This window comes from Magallana gigas, chromosome 10 (assembly GCF_963853765.1).
Source record: "Magallana gigas chromosome 10, xbMagGiga1.1, whole genome shotgun sequence".
NCBI classification, from domain to species: Eukaryota; Metazoa; Mollusca; class Bivalvia; order Ostreida; family Ostreidae; genus Magallana; species Magallana gigas.
Window position 1 is genome coordinate 20566355 of NC_088862.1, and position 12040 is coordinate 20578394.

Sequence of the window (12040 nt, forward strand, 5' to 3'; positions counted from 1 at the left end):
TGCCCGGTCCACAGGATGCCGTAGGGATAAAACTGCTTCAATGTTCACGATTCTAAGGAAGTTCCTACCCTCCACATTAAGGGTCAGCCATTTCACCAGGAAACGCCGTCTTCATTGGACTCAACTTGAAAGAGGTTTGGGTGATGGATCATATCAATACATAAGAACAATCTTTAATAATCACTGATGCTGCACGATAAACGCGTAGATAAAGAAGTACTAGTAATAAAAGGAAAGATCAGATTATTTCAAAGACTAAATCAAACATCGAGTTTTGCATCTTGGATGCGAGTTTTGTGAAAATGGAAGCCATAGAATTTGGTAAAGGAGTTAGATGAACCCCATTAAGAATTTAAGTTTTTACTTTGAACAGTACTTTGTAGCAAATGTAACCAAACTGGATATAGCCAATGAATTTCTGTCCCAGTCAACGGAAGATACTTTGATAAACTTCAAAGATATTTAAATAAATTGAAAGCAAGAGAAACAACCTTAATGTAGAGTTTTCCACAACGTCAATCAAGTGTAATGAATATCTGGGAAATAATCGTCGAGGACGAGGATTCTTTGGAATACTACAAGTTATTAAACAAAACTGAATACCTGAAGAACATTATCGATATTGAAATCGAATTTGAGAAGAACTCTGATACTGTTTTTAAGACTGTTCAATTCTCAAACTTATTTAGAGGCATTGACGTTGAACGTGTGATAACATTGAAAACCGTCATGGACCATGTGAAAGAATTTCGAAACTCCTTAAAAATTGATCAGGATTTTATCAGTTTTTTACGTTCATCAATTTATATTTACCTTTTTTAGTGTTATTATCTGTGATAACACTACGAATCGATTTTATATTTTACAATCCAATAAATTCAAATGACGTATTGTTGGGGTGCAAGCGGGATAATTGCATAATGAAAAGAAATGGATTTGACCAAACTAAAAAGAATTAAGATAAATGAAAATTTATTAAATTTCTTGAGTGGGGTACTTTAAAAGTCTTTCGTTTTTTGCTTAGAGAAGAACTAAGATAAATGAAAATTTATCAAAAGCTCTTGATCAGAGTACTTTAAGACAAAGGTATTTCGGTTTTTGCTGTTTTCAACCCAATCTTTGCATGAAAATTGTCATTTTGATCAATAAATTTTATCATTTATCTGATAATTTTTTCCTTAATATTTACTTTCTGTTTTTTTTTTAACAAAAGGCATTAAATAAATTATCTATAATGCAAACATTAGTTCTAATTTCCCTTTGCAAATAAAACTGGACGCATCGGAATTATGGCACCTCACTAACACATATTGGGTCTTTTACATTAAGTTAAAGCTCAAAGCGATGCAAATTATGAAACGTTGTGTGTTGGCATATTCAATATTGTAGAAAAAAATTAGTTGACCAAAAATGTTTTAGGTTAACACACATTCACAATGTTGTTTTCTGATTTTCACGCAGAATACCTCATAATAACATTATTATATGTGTCTTAGATAGACAACGACAACTATCACTCAGTGACTGCAGTCAAATATATATAATCAACTGAGTATAAATCAGCGACAAATTAAAACCATTTCTCATATTTACAAAACAAGAAACAGGTTTTGGATATCAATTCTTTTATTACATGAGTTATTCAAAGCAGTAGTCAAAATGCACAAACTAATAGTATCTCTGTCATTTAATAAGTATTTCCGTATTAACTCCTACATGTATATTGTGTGTATTTTACTATTTCCAGAGAGAAACTACATAATAAAGTAGAAAAATACACATGGACACTGAAACACCGATCCTTTACAAATATCGTGGCCACTACATGTAATTGCGTTAGAAAGGAGTTAGAATAAAGTCATTCACAGTTACCTCCTTTTCAATGAAGTGAAACAACTAACGGATATGTAAGGAACATGCCGCTTAAAGGAAGTAACATTCTGGCGAACATTAGCCGTGGCATATTATATTGTTGGATGTCGATAAACACATTCAGCTTTTGGAAAACCAACACAAAATTCAATAATGCAACGATGCGACGAAAATCATAAAACACAAAATACATGTATATGTTCAAAATAGCCATCCTGGGTAAACTGCGGACAATTACTTCTTTAAGTGTTAGTCATTTGCACAAAACAATGTGAATCCACATAAAGCAATTATTTTACTTACAAAATGTTTTAACATTATACATACTCCTTTTCATAGTTTAAAGGTGACAATTTCACAATCTGCTTGTGATGCGGTGTCGACTGATTGACGTAATAGACTGAAGTGAAATTAGGGAAACCTATCATGGACTATCTCCTCACAACACACAATGTAACGACCCGCCAATATTCCGAATATTCAATGAGTAATTCATCAATGAGTAATTGATAAGAAAAAAAACCAAGAAATAACCAACAACAAAAAAATCCACATAGGGCACACCTTCATTCAATGATCAACAATCAATTCAAAGTCAAATGATTTATCAATAAAAGAAATCGGCCAGGTAAGTGGAAACGCACAAGAGTCACATAAAGAAACTTTATTCCATCAATCAACCAACAGTCAAATACTTATAAAGCTAGTTCAAGAATAATTTAAAAATAATCATCAAACACATGTAGACATTACCCTTTCCATGTATTTAAATTATAAGTTTCTTCGGGACTTCCCATGAAAATTCTGGGCGACCAAAATGTCCATAGCATGCTGATTTTTCGTAGATTGGATTCCTCATATTCAGTTCCCTGTAGAATAACAAAGATTATTTTCACAATTAGGTCCTTCAGATGTGACATTCGTGAATCTTAGCAGAACGCCAAAAAGAGAACCTTGATAACTTACTTGACAATTTTCCCTGGCCTCAAATCAAAGTTTTTGTTAATAATTTCTAAGAGTCTTTCCTCTGGATATATCGATGTATTATAACTAAACACTGAGATCGAAATCGGCTCGGAAATTCCAATGGCATAAGATAACTTTAAAAAAATTAAAACTTAAAATTAATATACAACAGGCACATTTAATCCAACATAATTTATTTTAAAATCACACCAGTCACTGAGGAATAAAAATATTTGATTCGGAAGATATAAAAATCTATGAACGGAACTGCGTCATTCAAATAATTACTTTTAAAGTGACATGAAAACATCTGACATCCCCACCTACCTGAACCAACACACGTTTGCACAAGCCGGCTTTGACAAGAGACTTGGCCACCCATCTGGCAGCGTACCCAGCCGAGCGGTCCACTTTAGAGAAATCCTTTCCTGAAAATGCCCCGCCCCCGTGGGCGCCCCACCCTCCATACGTGTCAACAATGATCTTCCTACCAGTCACACCAGCATCACCCTTTATTTTAGAAAAAAAAAAATTATATATATATATATATATATATATATATATATATATATATATATATATATATATATATATATATATATATATATATACTCGAGAATCAGGGTCAATGTCGACGCTCGATATACATAGCATCAATGTCGACACTTAGGAAAATTGAGTTTATAAGCGATTTCTAGTTGTAATTTGACAAGGATGGACTTTGATAAAATTGTTTTGCCGTAATTAATACATATCTCATCGTTTTATAAAATAAAATCTAAGAAAACAAGAGATCTCAGAATCGTGTCGACTTTCGCAATATATACGCGTCGACATTATGTTTTTCTGCAGAATGTCAACACGAAAAAATGTATATGTGTTTGAAAGGGGAATTACCGTTCACGTCTTATTTCGTGTTTTGAAAAGAAAAATAGTTTTAACATACATGGAGATTTTATTTATCGAAACGCCACACATATTCAGTGTTTTCTTTTTATGTCGTCAACTGCATTTAGTTTTTGAGCCGAATTTGCAAATCTTTCAATAAATCGATGTATTATCACAATTTTTCTAAAAATAGACAAAGAGTTGTCCCACATGACAGTGATGCGGAAAGTCCCGTCTACTTTCGTTTTTCAACTTACTCGCGTATATTTACATTATGAATTCTTTATTTCTCGCGGCATTTCTTGTTTCTAGATTGTAATTTTCGTTTGAAAGATAAAAAGAAATAGTTTTATAATTGTATCCACCGGTGTATACTAATTCTTGAACTCTTTTTTAGGGAAAATACATACATACTGCGAAAGTCGACTCGATTCTTACATCTCATGTTTTCGTAAAGTTTATTAAATAAAACATTTAGATATGTTTTGGATAAGGCATATAAACATCATCTAAGTCATTTCTTATTAAATTACAACGGAAAAACGCTTATAAATTCAATTCCCCTACGTGTCGACATTAATGCTATGTATATCGAGTGTCGACATTTTATATATATACTCTCCCCCCTAAAACCAATTTTCCCGGAAATGTTACCCTTTTTGGAGAAAATAAGATTTTAAAAAAATAGCGTTTGTTTATATCTATATATACACCTGTTCCTCGCTCTGGAAAGAATAAGTACAAGCCAAATATTCATAATAATATATTGTCACATTAAATGCATGTATATACTATTTCAAAACTTATATTATTAGGGTGTTTTCTCTTGTTATTCACACCATATGAAAAAGTACAAGCCTAATGTTCTTATCCATTAAATCACACACAATGTTTAAAATAAATTCTTTAATTTACCACACCTAAAATATTCCAAGCCCCATTTTAATAAAACCCTTTATCCGAGAATTCTTCTCTTTGTTGAGAATATAAGGTTGTTGGAATAAACAGCGTGCGTCCTCAACCCCCTTCCGGTAAGAGTACTTCTCTGGTCGCGTCTTATTCTTTTTGAGAGCGTCTTCATATATATTTACATGTTTTGTTATGTCTTAATTATAAGTTAATATACATATGGATGCAGATAGATCATGACATGACATTCAACACATCTTATATACCTTCGACGCCTTGTGCAAAAAATTGCGATTACGAATTAAGTTGCAAAAATTTAAGACTGTTCACTTTCGGGAAAAGATATCAAAATTAAGTAACTTTAACTTTCATCTAGGGGAAATAATCTGAACTACAAGGCATCATGCAAATATTTAGGGATGATTTTTCAACGAAAATACGTGATTTTAAAGTGATTTGAAAGTGAGTGCCCTGGGATCCGTCTTCTAAAAAATCAACGCAAATAAATTGGTTCGATTCCGAACCTTCGAAAATTTATTTAATAATTTTGTTATATCTGTCCTTTATCAGCATTGGGGTAGGGGATACAAGAAGCATCATTGTATTGAAATTGTACAAAATCGAGCCCTCCGATATTTTCTTGGTGTTCATCGGATTACTCCGTTGCTAGGTAAAGCGGGTGGTAAGTTCTAAAATCCACCACGAAATGAACATTTTGCGTCTGTTGAATCGACTAGTATATATGGAAAATGAACGCATTACCAAGTTGGCACGGTGCGCAAAACAATTCTTCTCACTGGAGCTCTCAAGTTAAAAATATCCTGGAATCTCTAAACATGGGAAGTACTTATACCAATTTTATACCTTGTAATTTGAACTATGCAGAGGAAAATTAACGTAATAACTTCGAAACCGAATGTTTCAAAAATATTCAAGATGTGCCAAAACTTCGAACATATATCCTATTTAAATCAAGCTATTTCGTTGAAGAATATACGTTTCGCTAGATCTTGCTAAACTCATCAGATCCTTGGCAATGTTTAGATGTGGTGTACTTCCTCTAATGATTGAAACAGGTCGCAATACAGAGGAGAACCGGTACAGGAAAGAATATGTAACTTGTGTGACTTAAATGAAATTGAAAATGAAAAGTTTTCTTAGTGATATTGTCCATTCAAAATATTACCAATTATAGTACTCTGTTCACTAATCTAATATGTAAATATCTCCGCCGAATTGCTCATTTTATCTATTAATTATACAACAGAAACATTTGACAAAGCCAACTAACTCCTAAAACATGCAAATTTTATTCACCCTGTAACAGTTTTAAAGCGACTTATAGGTCCATTGGCCGGGTGTATTGACATTATATCTGTAAAATGAATTTTGTAATTAATTATATACATGTACACATATCACTATGATAAACTATTGACTTAATTGCTATATATTCTGCTTTGTAACGACTCACAGGATGATTTGTTTATTGGGTTGTATATGATTTATACCCATTCCCCCTGTTCTCTCCAATTTATAAGTCTCAAATCAGTGTATGACTCCTTTGTTTTTTTAACATAAATGATTTTCAAATTACATGTTGAATATATAACACTTTTGATTTGCAATTTTGACAAAATTAATGTAACGTTATAAATTCTATGTAACATTGGCATTTTTTTTATTATAATCTAAAACTATTACGTTATATATCAATATTTTATACTATTCGACTTTTCCCATCAGTTATTTTGATTTATCATTAATTAAATGGGGCCTATGTCCGAAAAGTCTTTATGTGAAAATTATGAAAGTTTGACAACTAGAGATTCTACCCTCACCATATATTGATCCGGAGTACTTTTTCAACGTTGAAAATTGAGACCAAAAGTCGTGATATTTATACCCGGGGTCATTTTTCAAAAGCTTGAAAATAGTTTTCTGAACTCTGATGACCTTAACACATTTAAGTTTGAGCTTGTTCAAAATTAGAGAGGTTAAGCATTTGAACGTGTACGTCTACGGGTACGTGTAGAACTACAAGTATGTTTACACGTACAAAAATTAAGCGTATGTTTAATAAACTGTACTTGTAAATGAACGTGAAAAATAATTAGATTTAACATTTTCAACATGTTCAGTTTACTCTCACTGTTCATGAAATAATTCAATGAATTTGATAAAACCAAAAGCACAGTCGTCCTTAACCTATCGTCTGCTGTACACAAAACAACTTTTGATATACACAAGGTATGTATTTCTTTTGAAAAATGCTACAAGTTTACACCTCCGTGTACTTTTAATTTTACACGTTTTGTACAACTTGTAGAATTACGCGGCATGCAGAAATTATGACGAATTTCACATTAACTTAGGGAATTCCCCTATTTACACGTACTCGTTCACGTACACGTTCAAATGCTTAACTTCTCTATTAACTCCAATAACTGAGTTTTGAACTGTTTTTTTACTGGAACTTCAAATTGTTCAACACGGTTTAATGTACACTTATATCCTTTATGTCCCTATACATATACGGACGTGGCTGTGTTGTTTTAAACCCCTGTCACACCTGGCTGGCTGACAACGCACTAGAAACGCCGTGGGAGCGCGGTACAAACGCTAATAAACACAGAGGAAACACCAAGAGAGCGCGATGATCGCAGCAACAGCTCTCGGGGGTCGCTGTGTGAATGCAGCAAAACAAAAAACAACTCGTTCAAACGCTGTGAGTGCGTAATGATAGTGCAATAAAGACGCAGTGAGATCCCAAAGGACTCCAAGAGGTCTCCGTGCAAGTGAGGAAGGTATATTGCTACATAAGTAAGGAAAAATGACTATAGAAAAAAATTAAATTCACCGCGTTCATCATATAGTTTTTTGTTAGGTTATCATCAAGGGTTTGACTCTGTTAAACTAAATAGGGTACATGTACATTCAGCTTAACTTAACAATGATAGTGGTAGACTATTGGTTAGTAACTCTGAAAATTTTCAGAACAGACATTTATTGTTTCCGAGCCCGATGTTTATCACTCTATTTAAGTTAAATGGATGTATTACAAGTATAAGAGAACCTATTTTTTCACCTTTTTTTTCCTAACTGTAGTTTTTACAATGGTGGTTGTGCACCACTAGTAGGTGCCATGAGAATTTCAGCCCACAGGGATAGTGCCTCCGATGTTTTCGAGCCAAATGTTCTTTTACATTTTTTAACATATATAAAAACACTGTTAAAGGTCGGGACCGCTTGATAAATTCACAACAGTAATGTCCACACGAAATATTTATGCACGTTGGTTTATTTCAATTTTAATTCCCTTTGTGTACTGTAGGGTCTGATTCTGCTTAACTAGTGAGGGTACATGTACTTTCAGCTGAACTTAACATTGGTAGTTAACACTGAAAAGTTCAGTCCCAAAAACCAGACATTCAATGTTTCAGAGCCCGATGTTTATAGTTATATGTATGTTTATGAGATGTATTACATGTATAGAAAGACCTAAATGTTTTAAAGAAGAAGTTGTATAAACACAATATATCGACAGTGTAAGACCAATTGCGGATGACTCTAACAATTTCAGCTCCAGCGTAAGGTGTTTCGATGTTTCAGAGCCCGATGTTTTAATTGTCTTTTTCCCTACACAAAGTTTTTACCATGGTAGCTGTCCACAACTAGTAGGTGCCATGAGAACATCAGCCCACGGAGTAAGAGCCTCCGATGTTTTTGAGTCAAGTCTTCTTTCATCTTTTAAGAAGTTGTATCAACACAATATGTTGACAATGTTAGAGCAGTTGTTAGGATAACCTAACAAAATCATCTCCTGGGTATTGTGTTTCGATGTTTCGGAGCCCAATGTTTTTATTGGGTTTTTTTTCATTTACTATTATTTTTACAATAGTAACTCTCCACCACTAGTAAATGAACACTTCAGCTAACGGGGTAAAAGCATCTGTTGTTTTCGAGTATAATGTCCTCTTATCTTTTTTTAACATATATATAAATTAGACTGTACAAGGTCGACACCGTTTGATAAACACAGCACTAATGTTGACAAGAAAGATATATACGTTGGTGTTTTTCATTTTAATTTCCTTGGTGTACAGTAGGGTCTAATTCCGTTAAACTAGAAATGGTGTATGTACTTTCAGCTTAACTAAACAGTGATTGTGCTACACTATAGGAAAGTAACACTGAAAAATTCGGTCCCTAAAGAACAGACATTCAATGTTTCCGAACCCAATGTTTATAATTCGATTTAGGTTAAATAGATGTATTACTGGAGGGCCTATATCTTTTAGAAAAGAAGTTGTATCAACATTAAATGTTGACAGTGTCAGACCACTTGGGGGTGAACCTAACGATTTCATCTCCTGGGTATGGTGTTTTGATGTTTCGGAGCCCGATGTTTTTATTGTTTTTTTCCCTTGCTATAGTTTTTACAATGGTAGCTGTCCACCACTAGTAAACGAAAACTTCAGCCCACGGGGTAAAAGCCTCTGTTGTTTTGGAGTACAATGTCCTCTTAACTTTTTTAACATATATAAAAACAACATTGTACAACGTCGACACCACTTGATAAACACAGCACTAATGTTGACACGAAAAATATATACGTTGGTGTATTTCACTATTAATTCCCTTGGTGTACAGTAGGGTCTTATTCTGTTTAACTAAATGCGGTACATGTACTGTTAGGTTAACCTAACAGTGATAGTGTTAGACAATTGTTTACTAAAACTAAAAGTTTCAGTTTCAGTCCTCACAGAACGGCCATTCAATGTGTCCGAGCCCGATATTCATAATTGTATTTATGTTAAAGAGATGTGTTACAGGAGGGCCAATATTTTTGAAAAAAGAAATTGCATCAACATGATATGTCTACAGTGTCAGACCACTTGGGGCCGAACTGAATAATATCAGTTCCGGGGTAGGGTGTTTTGATGTGTAGTAGCCCGATGTTTTTATTGTTTTTTCCCTAATTATAATTTTTACAATAGTAGCTTTCCACCACCAATAAGTGGCATGAAAATTTCAGTCCACGAGGTAAAATCCACCGTTGTTTCCGAGTACAATGTTCTTTAACCTTATTTTAACATATATAAAACAATAAGGCACAAGGTCGACACCGCTTGATAAACACAGCACTAATGTCGACACAAAAGATATATACGTCGGTTTATTTCATTTTTAATTCCCTTGGTGCACAGTAGGGTCTGACACTGTTAAACTGTAAAAAGTACATGTATTTTCAACTAAACGTACCAGTGAGAGTGCTAGTCTTTTGGTTATAACACTAAACATTTAAGTCCAAAGAGAACATTTTACGGATAATGGTTCGATGTTTCCAAGCCTGATGTTTATAATTCGATTTAGCTTAGGTTGTCCATCCAAAACTAGATTGATAATAGATTGCAAGTTTGATCACTAAAATCTTAGTGTGATTTTAACGAGTTTATTAAATAATAAAGTCTCATCTTTGAAATCTTTCAAAAAATTTAATTTTGATAAATTTATCATATGTTGAAGTTAACATTGAAGTCTATGGGAAAAATGCATTTTTAAATATATTTCTTTAGTACAAGTAATTTTCTCACATTTCTCTTGGTAAAAAGTTGCAAAAGCTTTCTCCGTCTTCGAATATGCTAAAATAATTCATAGTTTACCATATTTTTTTCAGAAAATGATTTTTTTTAAATTTTCCTAAAGGGCAGACAACTCTTAAAAAGTCTTAAGTGCAAAACGTTTATTTAATTAACTACATACATACACCCAAGTTTGGTTTATGTCAGTCTTATAATAGCTTCGAAATATGTATCTGATGTAGTATAGATCAATCAAAATTGTTAAATTCACCTTAGTTAAAGATGGACTACCTTAAATAGATGTATTAAAGGAGGGCCAATATCTTTTTAAAAAAGATTGTATCAACACAATATATTGACAGGGTCAAACCACTTGCGGGTGAACCTAATAATTTCAGCACTGGAGTTGAGTGAATCGATGCTCCGGATCTCTATGGGTTTTTTGTGTGGGTTTTTTTCCCTAACAATAATTTTTACAATAGAAGGAGGCATGAAAACTTCAGCCAACGGGGTAAGAGCCTCCGTTGTTTCCAAGTACAATGTTCTCTAACTTTTTTAACTTATACAAAAACAACACGGCAAAATGTCGACCGACACCACTTGATAAACACAGCACTAATGTCGACACTAAAGATAGTTTTTTTTTTCATTTTTAATTCCCTTGGTGTACAGTAGGGTCTGATTCTGTTAAGCTATATATAGTATTTGTACTTTCAGCTGAACTTAACAGTGATAGTGCTAGACCTCTGGTTACAAACACTGAAAAATTCAGTCCCAAGAGAACAGACATTCATTCTTTTCGAAGCCCGATCTTCATAATTGTATTTATTTTATATAGATGTATTACAGGAGGGCCTATGTCTTTTTAAAAAGAAGTTGTATCAACACAATATGTTGACAGTGTCATAATACTTGCAGATGAAACTAACAATATCATATTCAGGGGAGGGTGTTTCGATGTTTCGGAACCTAATTCTTTAATTGCTTTTTTTTCCCCAAACCATAATTTTTATAATGGTAGCTGTCCAACACTAATATGTTCCATGAAAACTTCAGCCCACAGAGTAAGAGCCTCCATTGTTTCCGGGTTTTATGTTCTTTAACCTTTTTTAAACATATATGAAATTAACAATGTTAAAAGTCGACATCACTTGATAAACACATCACTAATGTCGACACAAAATATTTATATGTCGGTGTATTTTATTTTTAATTCCCTTGGTGTACAGTATGGTTTGATTCTGTTAAACTACATAGGGTATATGTACTTACAGCTTAACTTAACAGTGATAGTGCTAGACTTCTGGTTACAAACTCTAAAAAAAATCAGTACCAAGAGAACGGACATTCATTCTTTTCGAAGCCCGATTTTCATAATTGTATTTATGTTAAACAGATGTATTACAGGAAAGCTTATATTTTTAAAAAGTTGTATCAACACAATATGTTGACAGTGTCATACCAGTTCCGGATGAACATAACAATATCTTTTTTGAGGTATGGTGTTTTGATGTTTCAAAAACCCGATGGTTTTATTGTTTTTTTTCCTAACTATAATTTTTACAATGGTAGCTGTCCACCACTGGTAGTTGCCATAAAAACCCAAGCACACGAGATAAGAGCCTCCAATGTTTTAGAGTCAAATGTTCTTTTACCTTATTTTAACATGTATAAACACAACATTGTAAAATATTGATGCCACTTGATAAACACAGCACTAATGTCGACACGAAATATATATACACATCGGTTTATTTCGTTTTTAATTGCCTTGGTGTACTGTAGAGTCTGATTATGTTAAACTAGATAGGATACATGTA

General features: G+C 33.2%; 1 protein-coding gene across 1 annotated transcript in view; it reads right to left on the bottom strand.

Moving 5' to 3' along the window:
* Positions 1-2621: 2621 nt before the first annotated feature.
* The window catches only part of LOC136271989 (S-adenosylmethionine synthase-like), a 166498-nt gene continuing 157079 nt past the window's right edge, over positions 2622-12040 (bottom strand). Inside the window, exons 4-5 of the mRNA XM_066072639.1 lie at positions 3166-3348; positions 2622-2741 (exon numbers count right to left, since the gene is read on the bottom strand). Coding sequence (XP_065928711.1) covers positions 2622-2741; positions 3166-3348 — 303 coding nt within the window. The remainder of the gene's footprint in view (positions 2742-3165; positions 3349-12040) is intronic.